At 31.3% G+C, this 24,295-nt stretch overlaps 2 protein-coding genes across 3 annotated transcripts; both read right to left on the reverse strand.

Annotated features, from left to right (window-relative positions):
* Positions 1-3,311: 3,311 nt before the first annotated feature.
* LOC107919721 (scarecrow-like protein 18) lies at positions 3,312-4,625 on the reverse strand. Its single transcript, NM_001327158.1, is given in 1 exon segment — positions 3,312-4,625. A coding segment is annotated over 1 exon segment (1,314 nt).
* Positions 4,626-11,103: 6,478 nt separating this feature from the next.
* LOC107918374 (major facilitator superfamily domain-containing protein 12) lies at positions 11,104-17,242 on the reverse strand. 2 transcript variants are annotated; one of them, XM_016847924.2, is made up of 13 exons: positions 16,839-17,242; positions 15,772-15,996; positions 14,882-14,951; positions 14,489-14,685; positions 13,795-13,870; positions 13,634-13,717; positions 13,464-13,543; positions 13,254-13,380; positions 13,072-13,131; positions 12,922-12,972; positions 12,680-12,838; positions 12,462-12,594; positions 11,104-11,538 (listed from the first exon to the last, which is right to left on the reverse strand). In XM_016847924.2, the coding sequence occupies exons 2-13, from the start codon at positions 15,924-15,926 to the stop codon at positions 11,369-11,371; spliced, it is 1,362 nt and encodes a 453-aa protein (XP_016703413.1). In that variant the 5' UTR covers positions 15,927-15,996; positions 16,839-17,242; the 3' UTR covers positions 11,104-11,368. The 2 variants fall into 2 exon arrangements, with proteins under 2 accessions (XP_016703413.1, XP_016703414.1); XM_016847925.2 differs by having other exon boundaries at positions 16,741-17,044.
* Positions 17,243-24,295: the final 7,053 nt, after the last annotated feature.

The raw sequence follows: 24,295 nt of genomic DNA on the forward strand, positions 1-24,295 counted from the left end.
AATAATTCACCCTAAAAGAAAATAAAAACTCAAATACGAAATAATTCAGAATATTTTAAAAAATAACAAATATTGATATGATAATGGTTTTGTTTTTGTTTTATATTCTTATTATAAAATATTACTCTAACGAGGCTTGAAAAAAAATGTTTTAAAGTTTCAACTGAACCTTTTTAATAAAAAATTATTTGGTTTTTATATAATTTTTTATAAATATATATTTAATATATTGTTTTACATGTGTATCATATAATACTAAACTCTTCCAGTTGTAAAAGTATTATAGAAGTTCTTGGACTTAGAGTTGGATTATATTTTGTCACTTCTATTAAAAAAAATAAGCAAATGAATCCTTATATGTTAGATCGAACAATAAATCAGTCTTTCTATTGAAAATGATATCTGTTTTTACTGTTAAAAATCAGTTTTTGTATGTCAAGATAAAATACATGTGGTACATTTTGTGTAACTATTTTAATTAATTCGTAATTACACTAGTTTTTAGCAATAGAAATAGAGAAATTTTAAATAGAAATAATCAATTTACTTTTTAATCTAACGTGTAGAAACTAATTTATTTATTTTTTAAATAAAAGAGTAAAATACGACTCCTAATACAGAAACTTACATAATACTTTTACCTTCCCCAATTGTTATTGTTAACTCTACTACAAACATATCCGAAGATTATAATTAAAATCAAATTATTATGATTGAAATATATCCAAATAAAACTTAACTTAAATTTATACAATATCGAGACTTGAGTTTGAGACACCAACAGTCTCATAATATCAAACTTTGACATTTTAACCAGGACTATTCTTAATTTATTCTTAAATTGTGGGTATTTTTTTAATAAAGAAAAATTTATATGTATATGGAAATATATTATAAAAAGGTGAGGAAGATACCCTATCACTATATCCTTACAAAATTAATACTATATATAAGAAAGATGGAACTTTTCACAGAAGAATATCCTCATGACCTCATCGCATCTCATGCAAAAAAACCCATCATTTCCCTCTCTATATTATGTTTTTTCAACCTGCTTTGCAATGATTATTATCAGCTAAAAGAAGTAAAAAAAGAAAATAAACAACAATCTAAACATATAAAAGAACAACTTAAGCTTTTCTCCATCATTGACTTAAATTATGCTTAGTTCATCAACAGAAAAATTTTCCAACATCATTGCAAATCGAGTGAGCTGATTTGCACATTCAGCCTCGTGAGTTTGAGTGTACTTACATATTCTTTTATTTAAAAATTTCAAAAGTTTATATATAAAATAAATATTATATAAATAAAAGAAATAAGTTGACTCGTTTAAGTATGTGTGGTTATTATTTTCAGAATTAAATTGAAAAGTTCATTGGGATATCGATATAGAATAAGAGTTGATTCGTTTGGGTGCATGTAGCCTTTATTTTCAAAACTAGACCGAAAACTAATTAGGTGTATCAATTTAGAATAAAGGGTTGACTCATTTACTATGCGCAATCACTATTTTCAAAAGTGAATTGAAAATCAATGAGTTAACTTGTTTAAGTTAAAATAAATGATTAAGCTAAATTACTCATGAATTATTTTTTTATTTTTTATGTTTTAAAATAATTTATTTAATTAAATCAACTAAATCAAAACCTTCTGGGTGGATTCAACGAAAAACACCGAGGACCATAAGGGCGAGCTAAGCAAAGGAGAGGTTACGTCTAAAGAGGGAATGGAAAGATAGATGGATGGAACAGAGCCTGTCATGCGGCCATGCCCATGCGTGCAGTGCAACCAAACCCACCCCCACCCCTACCACCCCTCGTTTTAGCTCTGTGCAACAACGCCGCCTCAACACGCAAAACCTTAACTGTGCGCACACGTTCTGATACATATATAATAATATTTAAGGCGTCGTCACCCTCTTGTTACCATCTTATCACTGTCAGCTACCTAAACCCCCCCTCCCGGATACCCTTATCTCCCAACATTTGGATCCTTTCTATTTCGGATCTAATGGAGTCGAATCATAAACACAAAATATGTATATATTTCTTAAAAATATATATGATTAAATAAATATATTTTTGATGTCAACTCAAAACTTGTTTATATTTTATTAATAATATGAATATAAACTTAATTATTAATTATATTTTATTATATTTAATCTTTCAATCTATTTAATTTTAGGGTTTTATTTGATACTCTCTATTTTGGAAAGATCAAACCTATTTCATTTAAACTTTTCATAATATATATGTTTTGAGAGAATACACAATCAACTAAGACAATAACACATCTATTTATCAAAAAAATTTAAAAATTTCAAAGGAATATTATTTTGCTAATAACTATATGATTATCTGGAGCATCAAATATTAACCAGCTTTCCAACAGAAGCATAGAACCGTAGGATGACAAAAATTCATGAAATCAGCTAAAGGGAATTGGATGAAAAACGAATAAAACAACAAAGGCTACTCAACAAATGGATATATTGAGAGCAGTGATTGATTGTTTAACAAATGTTTAGCATACGAGAGTGGTCCAAAATGGAGCTCCACAGGACACGAGAGATTCCTAGCTAGGAGGAGGGGTATTTGAAACTTGCATGGGCATGAAGGAGGCAAAGTCCCAGCATAAAATCCTCTATTTTGTGAACTTTTATGGTTTTGTTGAGGGGACATAAGGCTGAAATTAAGGTAACCATGCAATCTCAAACACAACAAACAAGCATATCCCCCCTTACTTAATTCCACTAAACAAATAACCCCCTTGAAAACCTACCCATCAAAAGGAATTTTGGGGAACAAAATACTAAGGTCTATCACTCTTTCCTATACTTCAATCACAAAGAAGAAAAGACAGCATCAAATATTTAAAAAAATTTTAAAAAAAAGAGCACAAATAAAAAGAGACAAACAATCCCATATGATGGTTCAAAAGTTTGAAACTTTTTTTTCTTTCTCTCAATGGAATAAATTAAGGTATTTTTGGCAAACATTAGTGGATTTAAAGAAAGATCCCTTTTGGTTACACAATTTAATTAAAAAGCAATAAGATTTAATGCTATATAAAGACGAAAAAAGGGGGAAAAAACCCATTATGTCAATGTATTTCGTTACCCGATCCGACCCGACCTGGGTTTTTGAAGATGGAGGAACACCATGGCCTTAGCTTCCCTTGAAAGAGATGTTTCTTGCAAAAGAATTTTTCATGCAACGTATATGCTATAGCCATGCATGCATAGTGAGGGTTTTGGGATTTGATTTTAACGTCACTGTAACAGGAGCTGGGTTAAATGTATATAGCTAGCGCCATGAAGATACAGAGAAAAGGGGACGATTTTGCCAACCTAGGAAAAAACAATTGTTGACAATTTGAAGTTGATAACCCTCAGAAGGATAATGGAGTCTAAGAAGAAGCTTAGCTTGTGAATGTGCAAATGGACTCAATGGAACATTGATAAACCCTGAGCTTCTAAGGATCACTTCCCATGTCTCCAATCTCTCGTGCCGTTCTCTTCGATTCTCGCCTTCGGCCGCCACTATATCGACTATTTCCCGGCCGAACCATATTTGTTCCACCGCGAGTCTTTCTCGGCTATTAGGCGGCAACGTTGCTTCCAAAGAATCAAAGATGGCGGTGTAATAGTCCAAGGCCTCAACGAACCTTTGTAAGAAGAGTGGGTGGTTGTGGTTAGCTTCCCTTTCGGCGACGGTCACCACGGTGGGGTTTAAGGCCTTCATGTGGTGGAGGAAGAGACGGATATCACGAGAATCGTCTTTTAACAACCGTTGGAGATACAACATGCAGTTAACAGCTAGTGCTTCGTCGGGTAGGATCGTGACCATGGAAGTAAAATTAGTAGCTATCCATGTTGGATCTTCATTAAGGACTAAAAGCGGGTGGAACTCGAACCTGAGACCTAATGATTGTGCGAATTTAAAAAGACGGTCGCCGGTTCGGTGAAGAATGTTGAGATCGTGTCCGGTTCCAGTAATTCGAAGCATCGGCGGTGGGTGGTGAGTGTTGGCTGATCGTTCCGCTAACGCTTGCATCAACGGCGGCCATTGTACACCGTGCATGATGTCGAAATCAATAATATGTATACATTGTTGCCCTACTTGTATAGCTTCAAGAATGGCTTGATTAGCTGTTAAATGAGCAAATCTAATGAACGGAGTTATTTGATTCAAAGAAAGATAACATGACTGTAACGACGGATCAATGTCGTAATTCACCGGACCGGCGGTACTCGTTATCGGAAAGCTAATATCATTCATCATCCTCATCAAGCTCGAACCTGCAAGGCCATGGTGGTGATGGTGGTGGTGAAGACGATTGATTCGAAGAGAAAGCGCTCTAACAAACTGGTAAACGAGCCGCTCAATGGAGTCGCCGGAAGGCGATGACGAGGAGGATAAAATAGACAAAAGGCGAATGGCAGCCGGGAAATCAGATTGAGAAACAAGCTCCGCGCAACTGATAAGTAATTGACGCATCTTTAACGGTGTCTGCCGCCGCTGCTGACGGTGTTGGTGGTGTAGATCTGAAGCTACGAATAAAAATAAACCCTCTTCTTCTTCTTGATCAATGAATGGTGAAATCAATAAACTCAACATAGGTGTGTCAAATCAGTAATGAACACAAAGCTTGAAAACCGATATATATACATACGTATATAAGCAAAAACTATAGCAGATGCTATATATATATAAATAGGGATATGCTATAATGCTGAGATAGGGGATATATAAGGACAAAGGAGTAAGGAAGTGGGGTCTGAAGAAGCTTAAAATTGTGGTGGTTATGGTTTAGGGTTTTTTAACGTAAAGTTAGTGATGATGATGATGATACAGAGAGAGTTCGTATGATGGAACATTATCTGCCAAACAACAGGGAACCAAACTGATACTGGTAGTAGTCACTAATGCAAAATAGTAGGCCTAGTGGTGTGTTGATATCCCCCCCCCCCCCAAACAATATAAATAATATATGAGATTAATTATGGGGGCTAATTAATGGCTAGTTATTGACTTTGTTAGTATTTCTTAATTTGGAGTGTTTTTAGGGTTTGAATATTATAAGTTTTGTTTATTATTTTGGAAGTTTTAAAGTATTTTATTTGATTATAGAAAGTAAATCATCGAAAATGATATGAATCTGAAATAACTTGAATATGAGGTGATTTAAACTCAAAATGATCTTAATAAGTAATTTGAAATGATTCGAGTTTAAAGTGATTCGAAACCCATTAATGAACTTACCATAAAATCTTGAATAACTTGAACTAACTCAAACTAAAATGACATGAAAAATTTTAAGCCCAAATTGACCTTGATCATTTCAAATTTAAACCTAACCTAGTTTTACCATAGAAGTTAATGGCTCGAACCCATCCAGCTCAACGATCTAAAATTGAAATGATTTGAAACCGAAATAATCTAAACCCTAGATGACCAAAACTCGAAATGATTCAAACAAGTAACTTGAATTGACTAGAACTCAAAATGATTTGAAACTTGTAATGAACTTACCTAAAAGAGTCGAGTCTCGAACTAGAATGACTCAAACTAAAGTTACCCTAAAATTTTAAGCTCGAACTTAACCCAATCAATTTGTATTTAAACTCGACCTAATTCAAATTTACCATAAAAATCAACAATCTGAACCTAAATTAACAACTTGAACTCAAAACGATTTGAAATTTAAAATGATCTGAACTTGAAACAACTTGAAATCAAAATGATATCTAAACAATAAACTTGAAATGATTTGAACCTAAATTGATTAAAACCTAAAATAATTCAAAACCCATAATGAGCTTATCCAAAAAAATCCATTACTCAAACTCGAATGACACAAACTCAAATTAACCCAATTTTAAATCCACCTGAATGACTCAAACCAAAATGATCCCTCGAAATTGATACAACCCAAATCTAATTCCACCCATACAAGTCTAGTCTCCTTGTCATCAAACTAAAAGCTTGTTGGTTCTCAATAAATGAGTGGAAAATCAATCTCAACAACATTGATTCATAGTTGTATTGCTTAGGAAAGAAATTGGTTTGTACTTTGAATACTATACTAGGCGTTACTAATGCATGGAAAATGACTCGCATGTTCCACCACTATACATTTAGTACTATAGACTAGAGGAATTAATGCTCACAAGTAGAGCCGTACGTCTTTAATGCCTAATCAGGAAACGCTACATCTACAAACAAAACAATCAACCCTAAACGGTGTTCATTAATCGAAATGGTGTGATGGATTAAGTTGACATGATATTATACATATGTGATAATATATTTACCGTATAAAATTTAAGAAACAACAAAATTTAATGATTAGCATTTAGATTAGGACCAAAGTTTTGAAATTTGAAAAATATAAATATTAAAGTTGCAACTTACGCACAATTAGCCCCACAGCCCAATTTAAACTTACTTTTCTTTAATCCGATCATTTTAGTCTTTATATTTTTTAAATTTTGAAAACTCTAATTCAAATTATAGCCATTAAATCTATTAACTGAAATAATGTACCTCTTTTGCGAGTGCTATATAGAATTAGGAAGTTGATATGATATTATACATTGTGATAGTATGTTTATTGCATAAAATTTAAGAAACAACAAAATTTAACAGTTACCTTCTAGGCTAAGACTAAAATTATGAAATTTAAATAGTATAAAAGCTAAAAGAGATTAAACTACAGAAACTAAACTCATAACAAACATATAATACAAAAATAATGTAACAATTCTAGGTAAAGTACCATGGAGGCTCCTGTACTAGGAGTCAGATTGCATTTCGCCTCCTCTACTAAAAAATTGAATAAATTGGTATTTATGCATTAGATCAAAGAGCAATTTAGTTTTGTTAAAAATTTCATCCATTTGCAATGTTAAAAACTGACGTGGTTGACGGAATAACCAAACAGTGAGACGTGATGTACCACGTATATCGCATTTTGACGTATAGTAACTAATTTTTAATAATAAAAATGGATAAAATTTTCAACAGAAGAAATAATGAGATAAAAACAAAATATAATTAGACTCTTTATATAAAAACTTTCATGATACTTGTACCATAATTATATATAATTAATCAACTAATTTGTGCTTTAAAAATAAAAATGTAAGAAGAGGGTACGAGAATGTTTTTACACATAGATAGAACAAGAGACTTTAGAGAGAGAAGAGGTGTATATATATATGTATAGGCAGAGAGAGAAAGCAGATGGAAAAAGAAAGAAAATGGAAAAGACAAAGAGCAGGGTAAAAGAGAAGGATATTTTGATCCCTCTTTTTTCTTTCTTCTTTTTCTCTCTCACTCACACTGTCTGCTATAATAAATTCAAGACACGCAAAGCCTTAAATGCGGAATTACATTACATATGCGGCACTGCCATTTTAACGCTGACACCTGTTTTTTCCTTACTTGTCCGCTTCTTGGATTCGCTCACCTCACCTCCACCCCCCTCCACCAACCCCACCCCCCTCTCATGTATGCTTCTTGGTCTCTTTCAAGCTCTCCTTCGCCAAGGATGAAAATGAATCATCATATCTACATTCTACAATGGAACATTGGGTTTTCGTTCTTTTATTAAAAAAAAGAAAAAGGAGTTGACATTTAACAACAGTGTATATGTTTATGATGCATGCAATGGGCAATGGGCAATGGGCAATGGCTGTATTTTGTTTTGCTTGAAACACAGTCACTTACTTGCTGGGGAAGGGTATCAAACGATGGCCATTTTGGTGTCAGCATTCAGTATAAAACAGTATTCAGAGAAATTGGTAATTAGCACAAGCAACCCCTCTCTCCTCATTGTGCTTCAAAAGGGGTGGTGAGGGGGGTTCCACTCTTTTTGTCCCCATTGGCATTAGGTTGTGACCACGCGCACGTGCGTGTAAAATGGCTGCTTTATTTCCATTTTTATGAAGCAGCTGGGGTACAGTTACAGTAAGCAGCATTAGAATTTTGGGTAGCGTATAGCATCTTCACATGCAAATGAATGAGAGAGAGAGGGGCATAGATAGCAATAAGTGAAAGGTAAAAGAGTGTTTGTGCAAGTCTAATGGCCAAAAAGGCAAATCCCAGAGACTACTTTAATGTTGAAACCATGCATCCATTTCCATGGAACATCACCTTTCCTATTTATTATTATACCCTTTCTCTTTCTCTCTCTCACACACACACACACACTCTCTCTCTCTCTTTTTTTAATGTATATTCCTTTTGATATCTGGATTTGATGTCACACTAAAGAGAATTATCATGTTATAGAAGATAGGCAAATTGTTGATTGTTAAAAGCATATTAACTAATTTAATGATTGTTGGGTTAAGTAATAAATAAGTGTTCAAAATCATCGGAGTCTAGAAATGTAATTTCACAATTTTAATAGTTTATATCTTTATAATTTTTTAAGGATTAAATTAAAATTTTTATCATTTTTTGAGGGGTATAGTATAATTTTACTATTACTAATTTAAAATTTTATAAATTGTAAATGAGCTTACATGAAAAATTTTCTATTTTCTGGGGCTGAGGCCTTGCTGGCCCCCTTGGCTTTGCCACTGTTAAAAATAATAAATAGGTAAGAGCTACTTATCACTTAATGAAGAATACCCCATGCTACTCGGGTCAGAGCGTAAGCTAGTGATGCTTTCGGCTACTGGACTATCGCCATCTTAGGTTCGGCACTTCACCGCTTCGCCTATAAGCACGACGCTTTTATTGTTCTCCCACAACCCCGTTAAGTTAATTTACTTTATTTATTTATTTTGAATATCTTATTAATTATATGATCATTTAAATTACTTATTTTATTTAAGATATTGAATTCGAATTTCACATTGTTCTCGATTTAGTATTTATTTTTTAGATTTATAATATTTATATTTATTAAGCGTATACTTTATTCCAAATTTTTAATATGTATAAAATTTAAGGATACAAATGTAAAATAAAAACTTTCATAATTTAAAATTTAAAATTATCAAATAATTTAATTATATTCTATGCTTAATTTTAAGCAACATACCAAACGGATTTCATAATTCAAATTCAACAATTAACCTTTTCACACTTAATTTTTTCAATACTTAATTTTCAATTTATCAAACAACACTTAAGTTTCAAGTTTGAATTTTATAGATAAAAAAAATGTTGGAAGAGCTTGCCGATAAATCTCTAAGAGTTAGATTACATTTTGCTTTCTCTACTGAAAAATAGGTAAATTAATCCACGTACATTGGATCAAAAAGTAAAATAGTTATTCTTGTTAAAAATTTCATTCATTTCTACTGTTAAAAATTGAAACAACTGACGAAATAATGCCATAGGTGTACTTCATGTTGACGTACAATGATTGATTTTTAACAGTAACAATGGTTGAAATTGTTAACAAAAGGACCAACTTGCTTTTCGATTTAACGTATAAAGACTAATTTGTCCATTCTTTTAAGTAAATGGGATAAAATATAATCTGACTCCTGATATAAGAACCTCTATAATACTTTTATCCATAGTAGAATTATTTTAGTTCAATTTTCATATTGTTTTAGAGTAAATTCTAGCCTTCGAAGCTATTTTTTTATTAAATTGCAAATGGTGAAAATTTAAATATTGAATTTAAATTATAAAATCTGTTTGGTATATTTTTTAAATTTAAATGTGGAATATAATTAAAATATTTAATAAATGTAATTTTTTAAAATTTTAAAGGTAAAGTGTTTAAAGGATAATATTAATAGAAATAAAATAAAATAAGAAAGAATCTTTTTTTTTTTACCTTAAGTGATAAATAACTTCTTATCTATTTATCATTTTCCACGCTTTTTCTTTGAAAAAAAATTATTATTTAATTTTTTATTATAAATTATCAAAAGTACTTAAAAATTAATCTCCTGAAAATAGAGATAAATATTAACTTTGTGCATGAACTTTAGTCAAATGTGTAATTTAATACATGAATTTTCATTTAGTATAATTATACACATGAAACTTAAATTATGGTTCGTATCTATAAATAAAATTTTGATTTTGATTCAATTGTGGAAATATATACATTTATTTTAATACTGGATTAATATAATTATTTGTGTATGCAATATGCCAATCTAAGATGTTGCTAATTCGATAATGTTGCTAGTGATTTGTAAAAACCGAATCAAATTAAAATTTCATGTATGAAATCGCAGAAAATCAAAGTTTATGTATAACATTATACATTAAATCAAAATTCATGTATAATTTTAATATTTATCCTTTTACTTACACATTTTATTTTATAGATTCACGGGTGTTGTAAGGATCTTTTTCCCCTATAATTTAAGGACTATGGCAAGACAGTAAAGCTGAGCTTCACGGAATAATGATGGTATGATACTATGTTTATTTATTAATTAAAGAAATGAAAAATAAATTTATTGATTATTTTATTTTATTTTTAAATAATATATTTAAAAAAATATCAAAGGGAAAAATAATTTTCTTTTTATTTTGCTATCAAATGATGTATAATTATTTTTTTTTAAAAATAATTCGTTTAATTTTATTAACAGGCGTACGAGAATAAGTGTCCATAAAATACATCTGAAACAACTAATAAAAATTGGTAAGTAAGAAAGAAAATAATTTTCTGAAGAAACCAACTAGAAAACCCCCTTCCAAGTTACCAAGAGAGGAAAATTTAACAAATAAAAAAAAAATCCTCAATCTAAAGAACAAGATCTAGATATACAGAAGCTCATGATGGCTGTATGAAATGGCGGTCTAATGCTGCAAGATGAATGACCCCTAAAGACGGTCCTGCTTGCTTGACATTAATTTAAATTAATCAATGCTAGAACTTAAATAATTATCATAAATTTAATTTAATTTTATAATCAATAAAATATATTATTACTACATTTTGTAAATAAAAAATAATTAAAAACTCCAGAGGGGTTTAGTGCTGGTTAAGACAAAACTTCAACCTTGAACATTAAAGCTAAAACCCAATCCATATTCTAAAATGATCTTAAAGAACAAAGTAACTTAAAACAACAGCTATTCATGCATAAACCAAGAACAAGTGTGATAAAGAAAAAGCTGAAATAAATCATTAAAATCAATACAATAGTTGTTGAATCTTGCAAGTTAGTGTTTCAATAATAGTAATTACTGTCACTATAACTGTTAACAAACTGTTGATATTCTCCATTGCTGACTGTCTTGGACTGTACTGCAATTGAGCAAATGTCCTTCACTTGTTATCCCTTCAATTCCTCCCCCAATCAACCATATGATGCTATGCTTTCTTTTCTAAGCTGTAAATGACTTGTTGGTATTATTAACATTTTATGTCATTCCAGTAGGGTTTCAGTCAGTGGTTTATACGACGGGATATGTAGTTCCATGGTCCAAGTAACCGCCACGCCAACAAGTGAACAAAATGCCGGCACGAGTCCTAAACCGTATCTTGTGATTGAAAAGTTACCGGTTGAATAGTTTCCGGCAACTATTGGTGAGCTACCTGCATTGAAGTTTCATGGTTCAATATAAAAGTTTTGTGCTGCCAAAGTGCAATGATCTATATTGTTACGAGCCTTCATTCTTTTCTCTGGGTACAAAGATATGACCTTCAAAGAGCTTCTAAGTACATAGAAAAACTTATGAAAAATTTAATACACCGATGTTGGATACGTACTTGTATCCAACGCTCACACCTGAGTTCAAGCAACATATTCAAAGAGTGTTTGCAAGTTACAACTATAGGATGAAGTCTACAAATTGGATAATCCAAGATCATGGCCGTTCATTTGCAACAAACATGACAGTAATAGCCATGTATACCTTAGGTGGGGTTAAAGTACCATGTAAACCCTTCTACAACGAGTCAGATTGCATTTTACCTCCTCTATTAAAAAATAGGCAAATTAATCCATGGATGTTATATCAAAGAGCAAATTGGTCTTTTCTATTTAAAATTTTATCCGTTTATACTATTAAAAACTGGCGTGGCTGATACAATAACCAAACAGTGACATGTGGCTTGCCACGTATACCTTATGCTGACATACCGAGATCAGTTTTTAACGGTAAACATTGATAGAATTTTTAATAGAAGGATCAATTTGCTTTTTGATCTAAGGTACAGAGGCTAATTTGCTCATTTTTTGAGTAAAGTGGGCAAAGTGCAATCTGACTTCTAGTACAGAGGTTTTCGTGGTACTTTCACCCCTTAGATGGCAGGCTGAAATTCGGATGTCGAATTACACGATAAATCAAAAACAAATCAGATGAAAAATCTAAAGCAGTTCAGGTACAAGCTTATAATAGTTTTGATGATACCACTCAGCAGGCAGTGAAGATTATTATACCATTCACACACATAAGGAAGATTCTTTTGAATTATCATCTATGATTCCAAAAGCTCATATATGACAGTGAACTTACTATGAAAGGATTGAAGAACAAATAGGGTGAGCCCACATGAGATTTTATCCAAGAAGCTCAATGATCCACAGACAAATGCGCAACCATTAAGATCTTGACCGATTAGCACATTCTGCATGCTCACAGCAGTCACCTACATGGCTTTAAGAATTGGAATAAGCAAAAAACGAAAGAAAAACAAACTAGGAGGAGAGCATGGCACAAATATTCCAACATACCGTCATTAATGCATTTGCTATTCCAATAAATATGGATATGGCATACACGAATAGACTCATCCTTCGAGGTAAGAGGATAATCGCTATACCACAAAAAATCCAAAGAATTCCTCCAGCAGTATAATAAGCCTTCAGGCGTTGCTCTTTCCATGCAATCTCCTACATAGGGTGAATGCCTAAAGCTTAAGCAATGTTATATAAAAGCTTTCCGAAGATAAAAACCAAGTTTTAACGAGGCAGACCTGAAGAAGAATAGATACTACGAAGCTGCAAATATAGATAATGGCAGGAACCTAACCGATCAATAAGACAAGATATTAGCCTAGCATTCATCTCTAAAACATATTGAAGACCGAAAATAAATTTAATGATGACAAGTTCAGTTCACGTACCAAAGCTTTAGAGGACTGTGCCATTTGCAAATCATCAATTACATAGAATGCGAGATATGCCTTCACAAAAAGAAACCATCTTTAAATTTAAAATCTGTGATATTAGATTTACTATTCTTCAGTCTCCACGATACTGAAGAATATTAAGCACCATAAATCGAAGAAATAAAAAGTATGCTTACTTGTGAAACATTAAGTACTAGTCTTGTAAGCATATAAACAATAGCAACTTGATAGTATAAAATTTTCAAGAACCAGTAAGTCCATGAAATCCTTGCATGAATATCTCCATGTATACCTGTCTTCGATCTACATAATAAAGATATGAAATTCTTAGTGATAGCCTAACATGCAAAACATGCCGGGGAATTGTGTCGGGAGATACAGCTCACCTCGGTTCTTTTGTTCCAAGATAAAATACTCCCACAAAGCAGCATCCAATGAATATTGATAAGTATGCAATCCAACGGTACTGCTCAGCAGAGGTGAATATATGATTATGCTCGAATAGGAACACCTAGCATAAGGATCACATCTTCCATAAAAAAAAAAAAAAGCTTACCTGATTTTCAATATCTGCACGTGTTTCTGCTCTGATGACTTCAAATACTATAAAAGCAATTCCATATAGGCTGAGATTTGCAACCTAGATTACCAGTAAGTTTAGCACCAGCCATAATGCTCATGAGCCATGCAACAAATCAATAGGTGAAAGGAGCTGACCATTGTAAAGGCATTTCGACAGCTTGCCAGTACTACTCTGCTTGTTGAATTGAGAGTGATGCAACTCACCATGGACCTGCAATATAGAAAAGATACAGGGAAAAACCAATTTTATTCCAATATCAAAAGAAAAATGTAAATGATAGGTTAAAATATGTTGTTAGTCCTTGTATTTGACAAAATTAGAGATTTAGTCCCTGTACTTAAAAAGTAAAAAATTAAGTCCTCTTACTTTTTTATTTAAAAATCTCAGACCGGTTATCAAAATCGTAAGTATTTTCTACCAAAAATTGTCAACTTGGAATTTTGATTAGGCGATCCTTATATGACATGGTATATGATTAACAAAAAATAAACATGATAAATTGAGAAATTTTGTCAAGAACTGCCAACAATGATAATTATTGGACTAGGATTTTTCAATTAAAAAAGTAAGAAGATCGAATTTTTACCTTTCATAGATAGTACAGGGACTAAATCTCAAACTCTATAGAAATATAGGGACTAACAACATATTTTAACCTGAATGATATTCTATCACAAGAATCCATTAAGCACTATAAGAATTTGCAGAAAAAACTTCATCCAATCCAATCAGAATTTTATGCTTTTGCTTATCTCTCTGCGTAGAAGAATCAAATATGATATCATGTATGTTACAATGAGAAGATTGATAAAGCTATTGAAACATTACATGTGTGAAACCTGAGTAGCAGCCCAGCCGACATTAAAAATTGCAGCAAATGTACTGTATGAAACAGTCTCTACTATTGCTGAGAAAGACGAAAGGAGTTTACAAGGTATACAACCACCAAAAACCGAAGAAAAAGAAACAGCAACCAAGATAGCTCCTGCACCGTGCCATATTTTGAAATGTCCAAACCTGTCAATCTATCAAGTAAATGAATGAAAGTTATTGCCACAAGTCAAAAGGAAATAAAAGAAAGGAGCATAAATTGAAAAACCTTGCTTAAGGTTAGAGCTATAATACTAATTTCAATCATGTTGCACTCACAACAAACATGTAAAACATGTAAATATTGCCACAAGATGACAAGGATTAAAAGAAAGATTTGAAATCAATTACCAGTTCACCAAAAAATATGGTGGCTAGACCATCGGCTATTTGGCCGGAAAGCATGACAATAGCAGCATCCCTGCAAAAATATAAAATAATTACACATGGAACGTTATATTTACAAAAAAAAAATTAAGAAATACATAAAGATGGAATTTACATACATAATCTCCAAGAAGCTAACTATATAGATACGCTATAATAACAGAATTACAAAGTTCAATTATATAATAATCCAAAACGAAGTAGAAATTTTAGAAGCCATGTAAAAGCAAAAAGAATCTTAAAATCTAAAATGTTTAGACATGTTTTCTTTGTTCATAGCATAAGTCCACAATACTAGAATGACATCTAGTCATGCTTTAGTTTTCCATTATCTAAGACCTACATTCTACCTTCTGCTGCACATAAATCAGATTCATATAGTTCATTTGTACCAAAATGATTATTTTTGTGAACATGGTCGATTTGACATACTTTGGACATCAACATGGAGACGCCAACTGTAGCAAATTGGACTTTTAAGAGCTTCTACCTTTTTTCTCTCCACATGCTATGAGTTTGTAGACAGGATTAACGAATGGGTAGAGAATAGAGGCATGCATAAATAATAACAAAGTTCCTTCAAGAGACTTGCACATATGTGAACCAAAGGCAACAGATATAACTTCCAGTAAACAATGAAAGGCAGGTATGAAAGGCAACTAGATTAAAGTTTTACTAATACCAAAGTCTACATAAGAAAGGTTAAGCAAAGCATTTTCAGCCTCAGGGTCATTTTTTAATCAAATTCAGATAAACAAACAAGTTTAAAAGTGACAAAGAGATTAAAGAGGAAAAATACACGGCAAATCAATCATGAAGATTTTATTTTCTGACCCAATAGAAAGATTTTATACCTAGAGGAGAGCCCGATCTCAGTTAAGAACAATAGAAGATAAGTAAACCAGCATGCAGAAGTGATGTCATTTAGCATGTGACCCACACCATAACAGTAAACAGACCATCTTCCAACAGGCTTAGAAAATGAATCATCTTCGATACTGTTACTCATTACAGTCAAAAGGAGTTGACAGGAACCTCTACTGAACGTGCAAAGAATGTAGTTCCTGATCAACCCAAACCTACAAGCAAAACATTCATCGTTGAGAGAGGAAAACAAGAAAATACACCTCTGTATGAAGAAAAGTGAGTCAAGAAACAGACAAAGTCTTGAATGCTCTTTAGCTAATAGCAATACAAGACCACAAGAAATCACATTTAGCACATATGGCAGAGACAAAAGACTACAAGCCTTATGATATCCTATTCATAAATAACATACAATATAAGCAGAACAAATATACATCAATTGAAGAACTTAAGTCTTTTTAAACTTTAATGATCACTTAGTTTCCCACAGTCTTTACCAAATCAGTAATTCTAATTCACTTTCCACTGTTTAGCATATACTTCATCCTGTAATTTTAAACTTCAATAATCACTTAGTTTCCCAGTCTTTTCTTTTCTTTCCTCCAGCTTTACAACAAGAAAAATAAAATCCCATTTCAGGCATTTTCCAACATATCCTATTTTTGCTCGCAAAGCAAATAAAATAAAGCCTTCAAATCAAACCCCTCCCTTTAAGCTTCTGTTTTAGCCCAGTGGAACTCACAGCACCCATCCCCATCCATGAATTTGAAATGAACCCATTTTCCAACAAATCAATCAATAAAGATTTCTTAAACAAAAAGACTATTGTTTCATTGAAAACTGATAAAGCGTGCTTGTGAAAATCAAACGGAATACCAATCAAATAGAATGTTATAAACGTTGCTTGCAAAACCCAAGGTGAAGGGAAAAGAAGATATAGAAAGGAAGCAATATACCTTTGACCCAACAAAGCAAATAAAGGAGTAGATGGCTTAAGTTCTTAACATTTAAACAAAACGACCCAAAATCAAATTAGTAAAAAGAGAGTACATACAATTGGTGGAGATGAAGGTTTTGGTGACTGCTGGCTTGTTGTGGGGTACTGCAAGACTGGAAACCCGTTGGAAATTGTGAACCGAATTGCGTACATGCTAAATATAGCTAACTTTTGAAAAGGAAATATATATTAAAATTCGTAAGGAAACAGGACATAATGCAACTCAAGGATAAGAGAAAACAAAACTCCAAAAAGTCAGAAAAGGAAGGAAGCAATGAACAAAACAAAACAGAAAATCACGACCTTAGCCCCCCCAAGTCCCCAACAATATTAAAAGGCTAAATTGTAAAAATAGTTACTTTTAGTTACTTTAAATTATATTTTAGTCTCCTACGTCATTGTTTTGTTACGAAGTGGTAATTTTTTTAATTAAATTTCGTTACTTCCCTAACGACAGTTTTAGTCTTATATGGCAGTCCAAATAGGTTTTAAATACCAATTTGGATATCCAGTTATTGGATGAAAATAGGTTTTTAATTAAATAAATTTAATTTGAATTGCTCTATAGTACATCTAATTTGACATTTAAAACCCATTTGGACTATCACATAAGACTGCCATTAGGGGGTAATAGAACTTAACGGTAGAGTAACTATTTCGTAACAAAACAATAACGTAAATGACTAAAACATAACATTTCAAACGTAAGTGACTAAAATATAACCTGAGACAAATCAAAATAACTATTTTTATAGTTTAACCATAGTAAAATGTAAGAAAAAGTAATTGTCTAATTAACCCTTAACTTTCAAACTCTGCATGTTAGTCCAACTCTGATATTTCAATCAGGATGGTCCTGGATAATGTGGTTTTGGATATTTATAGGTATATGATTTTTTTTCATTAAGATAAAATTAATTAAATTAATTGTAAGGAGTTATATTTTTTTAAGTTTAACATGAAAATTTTAAAATTATATAATTAAAAAAATTAGGTTTACAATTATAAAATATGAGTTGATTTTAATTTAAAAATATAAAATAAAATTTTAAATTTTAAATAGAGATTTAATTAATTAATTAATTTTCAATGTTATAGTAACAAATCAAATGATACTCTGATGGATAAATTTTTTCAATAATTTATTTATTTATTTAATTTTGATGTTTTGATATATTAAAAAAAATTAGAACTTCCAGCTATAAACAAATACAGTTTGTTAAATTTTTTAATAAATTATTTTAGTTTCTACTGTTATTTCACTTAATTTTTTTTTTACTCCTATCAATACTTAAAAAAAATATTTTTTGGGTAACCAAAATGAAAACGACCTAGAAGTTAGTAACTAAAATGAAAGTGTAAATATGATATGGTGTGTACAGTCAACCGCCGTTAGAGTTTTAACGCTTGGATAACTAAAATGAAAGCGCCTTAAAAATTGAGTGACCAACTAGATAACTATTAAAAATATAAATATTTAGTGAATTTAGATATTAGGGAGATAATTTAATTAATTTAGATTTAACTAGTAATATTGGGGTTTAAATCAAATCTTTTATTTTTTAAATCAAATTTATTTTTTTAAATCATTATAATTATTAAATGCGAATTTTTGGATATTCCATTGATAATGTATTTAATTGAGTTTATTTTACTATTTGTTTAATTTTGAATATGAGTTATATAAATTTTAGCACTTAATTGAGGTAGATAAAACAATTATTCAATATGTTGAAAAACGAATTGATGTGTGAATCGCATGGAAAAATTGACACGCGGGAGCTTGAGAAACTCTTCATTTTTAGGATTATTTTATTTTTATTATTTTTGGATAAATTATTAAAATAGTCACTTTTATTTGCCACAGATTATATTTTAGTCACTTATGTTTAAAATGTTACGTTTTAGTAACTTACGTTATCGTGTTGTAACACTTTAGCCATTGAGCCGTTAATTGCCGTCAACGGTGTAACTATAAGCTGACATAGCACGTTAAATCATTATTTCAAATGAAAATTTTAGGTTAAATTCTACAATTGATCCTTTATATTTTTTTTCTTTTATGTTCTTTTAACTTTTTTTTTATTCTCTTCTACTTCTCCCTTTGTTTTCCTCCCTTCCTCATTTTTTTAACGTAGTTTTTCTATGTTTTTCATTTGTTAAAACTAGTCCACAAGCTCGCCTCACTCAAAAAAGTTAAATTGTTCAAAAAAATAAAAGTATAGGGACTAGTTTTAATAAATGAAAAATATAGAAAAACTACGTTAAAAGAAATGGAGAAAGGGGGAAAACAGAGGGAGAAGAATAAGAGAATGAAAATTTAAAAAAAATATACATAAAAGAAAATTTTAAATTGTTCAAAACAAAAAATATGGGGACCGGTTGTATAAATTAACTTAAAATTTTTATTTGAAATAACTACTTAACATGCCACATCAATTTACCGTTACACCGTTAACAATAATTAATAGCTCAACTCAGTAATTAGAATGTTTTTTTTAGATAATATCTCTTTAAGAATTTAGTTATGACAATTTAAAACTTCTTGCAAGCTTGTCTCTCTTTATTTTAGGAGTTTATTAATTTAAATTGTTATTATTTAAAAATTTATTATCATTAAAACATACATAGCCGACTTTCAAAAAGTGTCTTAGGTGTTATTATTATTACTATTATTGGAACATACTTGGCCGACTTTGTGTCTGAGGTATTATTATTATTATTATTATTAGATGGGTTAGGCGTTTATGACGGGGCGGCACTGTAGCCAAAGGTGGATTAGTTGATTTGGTATTACGAAATAGCATTCACTCTTTACATCCGTGTTTGTTAATTTTTCAGTGTAGGAGACAGATTTAATTGTCTCATAACTCCGTTTCAGCATTAAATTAAGAAGGGTACATCTTGTTTAAGTGTTAGACGGCATATCATTGGTAAATCAACACGATTTATAATTATCGTATTCAGTCCATTAAATAATAAATTGATATGATCAATTGAACGAGTGGTTGGATTTGTTAAGGGAATTAACGATTAAGTTTAAACAATCTACACAATTGAGGCTGTTAATTTAAATCGGGTTCTTCTACTTCACAAGGCTACTAAGGAATTAAATTGTGTAGAAGCTGTTTTCAAGGTTATTCACGTGACATGAGTTAATTGTCGAGTTGTTCTCGTAGTTAATTTACATACGGAAAGGGTGGTGATATGAGATTGTTCCTGGATCACTATAATTGACTTATCAAATAGAGAGGTGCTTTCGTTTTATTGGTTTATTCAAATTTAATTTTGTTTGCTTACTTACTGCGTTCATATTTTTATTTAGTTTCTGCTAGTTATTTTATATTCAAATTTAACCCCCCTCTTTACTTTCACAGAAAGGTTGGTGTCCACTGCATATTAGATGTACAAACACTTAACATATTTGTTGCATATCAAATCTACAAACACCTAACATATTTGTTGTTATGTCACATTCTCGAGTTCGATATCTAGTTTTATCAACTGATTGAACTTTAATGTTGATATAGGTTTCATCTAAAGAACCTAAGCAATTCTACAAATAAAAGAAAATGTAGAGTTAATATAGTCTATTAAAATTTAAATCCAGTAAGTTATTTCTAAACAAATATATATACACTCCAATACTTTGAACCATTTTCACTTCGAATTTGTAGAATTAACTGGAATTGTCTCTGGCTTTTTAAACAAAACACGTTGCAAGCGCATGACTGCATTTAATACATTGTGAAATGACCTACTAATAGTTTCTCCAAACCTGTTAAAATGGTATTTGATAACTCAATTTTTAAGGTGATGAGAAATAATATTGTAGGTAATAAGAAGTTGCAAAATTTGTCGGAGTATAAAGGAAGTCGTGTGGTGGTGACTGCAAACAATTCGAAGTTACCGATAGCTTATGTCGCTAAAATTGCAGTCCCTCCTTAGTATAGTGCTATTGAGGTGTCGTTGCAAAACGTTTACCATGTGCCAGGGAGAAGAAAAATATCCTTTCAGTAGCATAGTTAACATTTTCGGGACATTATGTGTAACAGCCCGATTTTGGGCCCAGTCGGAACAGTAGTTTCAGGATCACAAATCCGACAAGGAAAAATTTATTTTTCTTATATTTTTATGGTCTACGATTTCACGGAATGATTTTTTTGAAAATTTCGTTCGAAAATTTTGACGTTTGGGCACTCAATTTATCAAAAGGACTAAATTGTAAAAAGTGCAAAAGTTGAGTTCTACATGTTAGAGGTGTTCAATTGTTATGAAAATTTAAATTGGAGGTCCTTATATGGTAATTAGACCATTGGTTAAGTTGGTAGACAAAAATGGGCATGAGATAAGTGAAATAGGAAAATTTTAAGTTAGGGGCAATTTGGTAATCTAGTAATTAAAATGAATTAAAAGGGAAAAAGATGGCAAATTGTGCTCATCTTCTTCATTTGGATGAAATCAGCAATGGGGGAAGCCATTGTTAGGGTTTTCAAGCTTCCAAGCTCCATAGTAAGTGATTCTAAGCCCCGTTTTTAATGTTCTTTACGTTTTTGGAGTCCCGGTAACTTGATTTTGCTTATTCTAGCAATAATTTAATCTAGGGTTTATATTTGGAAAAATACCCATATGTAAAATATGTTTATTTTGATGTTTTATGGTAGAATATGAAGCTATAAATTATGTTAAGCAACTTTTGCTAAGCGATTTTGAGTAAAAACGAGTAAAACGAGTAAAACGACATAATCGATAAAAATACTAAATGTTCATAAGTAAGTGTTAGAGTGGGAATTTGATGTTTCCATAGAAGAGAAAAATGTTCAGCATGTCATAATACATAAGAATAAGGGATGAAGTTTAATTTACGAGCTTTGGGGCAAAAGTGTAAATAAGCAAAAGTTTAGGGGCAAAATTGTAATTTTGCCAAAATTTGAGTCAAGGACTGTTTTGATAAATGTGAGTACTAAATAAGTCAAATGTGTTATTATAGATCAAGAAAGAAGTGGAATTGACATTGACCGGAGAAAAGAAAAGATTCAAGACTAAATTGCTAAATTTTTATATTGTTGCATCAAGGTAAGTTATGTGTAAATAATAGTAATATACTTTTATAAATTTTGAATTTTATTTGATATGTGAATCAATATTGAATGTGGACGGAAAATTGTTCATGAATTATTCAAGTGATAAAGTGTTGAAAATAAAGTGTTAAGTGTAAATTCCCGGTTGAACTTAGGAATAGAAGTGGATACAAGTGACATGTCATTAGAGATCATTGTTACAGTGTTACAATGAGTCCCGGGTCCTGGGTGATCTAGCATGTGTTGCAGACACCTGACAGCTTGTGTGAGCAGGCCGTGAACATTTCCAGTGTTATTGATCAGTGGTAGCTTCGGCTACATTTCAGTGGTAGCTTCGGCTACATATCAGTGGTAGCTTCAGCTACATTTCAGTGGTAGCTTCGGCTACATATCAGTGTGGCACTTAGTGTGCTAATTCTCTACGTATCCGTGTATATTCCGAGTGTTCAACGGGAAATTGACTAAGTGAAAATACATGAGATCATGTAACGATTAAGTGTAATTGAATAATGAATATATGTGTGGAATTGAATTGAATATTGACTTGAAAATGGAAAAGTGAATTTTGAATTGAATAGTGATTAAAAGTGAAAAAGTGAAATTATGAAAAAGTAGAATTAGCAACAAAACAGTTTTAGACAGTAACAATAGTGTGACTTTGAAAAATCACCAAAAATTGTGGAAATTGAATTAGAGAGTGAATAAGATAAGAAATGAAATCTTAAGGAGTCTATTTTTACATAAAAGAAACAGAGAAAGCAAAAGAGTTATTCATTTTGAGATATTTTAATTTTAGTGAGGCAAGGTCGGATTGATTTTGGAATCCCTTGTTCTGACTTTGAAAAATAATTAAAAATTGTACAAAAATTATTATGAGTTATAATTTATATACTTAGAATCCTTAATGAGTCTATTTTCAAAGTGAACAAACATAAATATCATCCAAGTTCTGTACAATGATATAATTCATTTTTAGTGAAGAGAGGTCAGATATGTTGAGCAGTGAAAAAGGGTGGCTTTAAAGAATAAACTGTACTAATTGGCCTAGTCAAAAATTCTGAAAATTTTATGGTAAGAATACATGTGAGTATAGTTTCAAAGAAAATTAACGGATCTTAATTTGGAGCTCTGTAGCTTCTGATAAAAATGATTTAGTGACTCTAACTCAAATAGACAGCTTTGAATTTAAATATAAGTGAATAGTGAAATTATGTATAATGCTATTTAAGCATGTTTTATACATAAAGGATGTGGAATGGAGAGGAGGAGGAGGAGGAGGAGGACAATAAAATGTATGAAAGAATTGTGTATAATGGTCATATGCCCGATTATAATCGGTAAATGTTAAATTGAATGGTAAATACGTATTGGTACTGAAGGAACTATTGCGGTATTGAAAAGCAATTGATCAAATGTTTAAGAAATTTAGTCATGACATATATATATGTGATAATAATGATATATGGGTGATTATATCATTGAGTTGCATTGATTAATTCGGTCTATGTGATGGAAATGTCAAGAACATTTGTCTTTGATATGTGATGATCATGGTTTAAGCTCATATGGGAAAATAAAGTTTCATAGTATAAGAGTGTGGTATTGAAATATATATATATTGGATTGAGAAATTGATTTGAATTGCGAACATGAAAGATTGTGAATTGAATAAAATGGAAATGGAGCTTTGAATTACATGAGTAAGTATCGGGTCTCGTAGGCCCTATTTGTTATGAATATAATATTTTGAGGATATGTTGTAAAGAATTATAAAAGCATGTTAAAAATTTGAAGAGTTTAAATTTGACTGAAATTTTGTAACTCGATTTAATACGTTTACATGTGTAAGTGTTCTAGTAATGCCTCATACCCTATTCCGGAGTTGAATACATGTAAGAGGTGTTACATTATGTTTTGTTCAGTCCTAAAGATGTGAAGGTTTATCTCAACCTGGAGATTACTGAGGAGTCGGTGATGCAAGGGTGAAGACTGCAGTTGGTCTACATGATGTTTACCGAAGTTGCATAGGTAGACAAGACAAGGAAAAATGAGATAGTTGATTTTTAGCACATGAGGCTAAGCCATGTTAGTTATTCCAAGCTAGGCGTGATGATGATGAATTTTATGTTGAAAGGTCTTTCGCAACTTGAAGTGAGGACGGATATGGTTTGTGCACACCAACTTCCTTACGAAGAGTCCAAGTTTAAAGCAAAGGAACCATTAGATTTAATCCACTCTGATGTGTCAGTACCGATTAAGCAAGCGTCAATTTGTGGGATGAAGTATATGATCACGTTTATCGATGATTTTTTCATATTTGTATGGGTTTATTTTATGAAGGAAAAATCGAAAACTCTTACAAAGTTTAAGGAGTTCAGGGAGGTGGTTGAAGTAGAGGTTGTCAAGGGATTTGTTGTTTACACACTGACAACA

Source organism: Gossypium hirsutum, chromosome D08 (assembly GCF_007990345.1).
Source record: "Gossypium hirsutum isolate 1008001.06 chromosome D08, Gossypium_hirsutum_v2.1, whole genome shotgun sequence".
Classification (NCBI taxonomy): Eukaryota; Viridiplantae; Streptophyta; class Magnoliopsida; order Malvales; family Malvaceae; genus Gossypium; species Gossypium hirsutum.

Coding starts and splice junctions, on each gene's coding strand:
- LOC107918374 (XM_016847924.2), bottom strand. CDS start 15,926: ATGAGTAACAGTATCGAAGATGATTCATTTTCTAAGCCTGTTGGAAGA. Junction 13,544..13,633: donor GTGCAGATATTGAAAATCAG/GTAAGCTTTTTT, acceptor TCTGCTGAGCAG/TACCGTTGGATTGCATACTT. Junction 13,132..13,253: donor TAGTACTTAATGTTTCACAA/GTAAGCATACTT, acceptor CTTTTTGTGAAG/GCATATCTCGCATTCTATGT.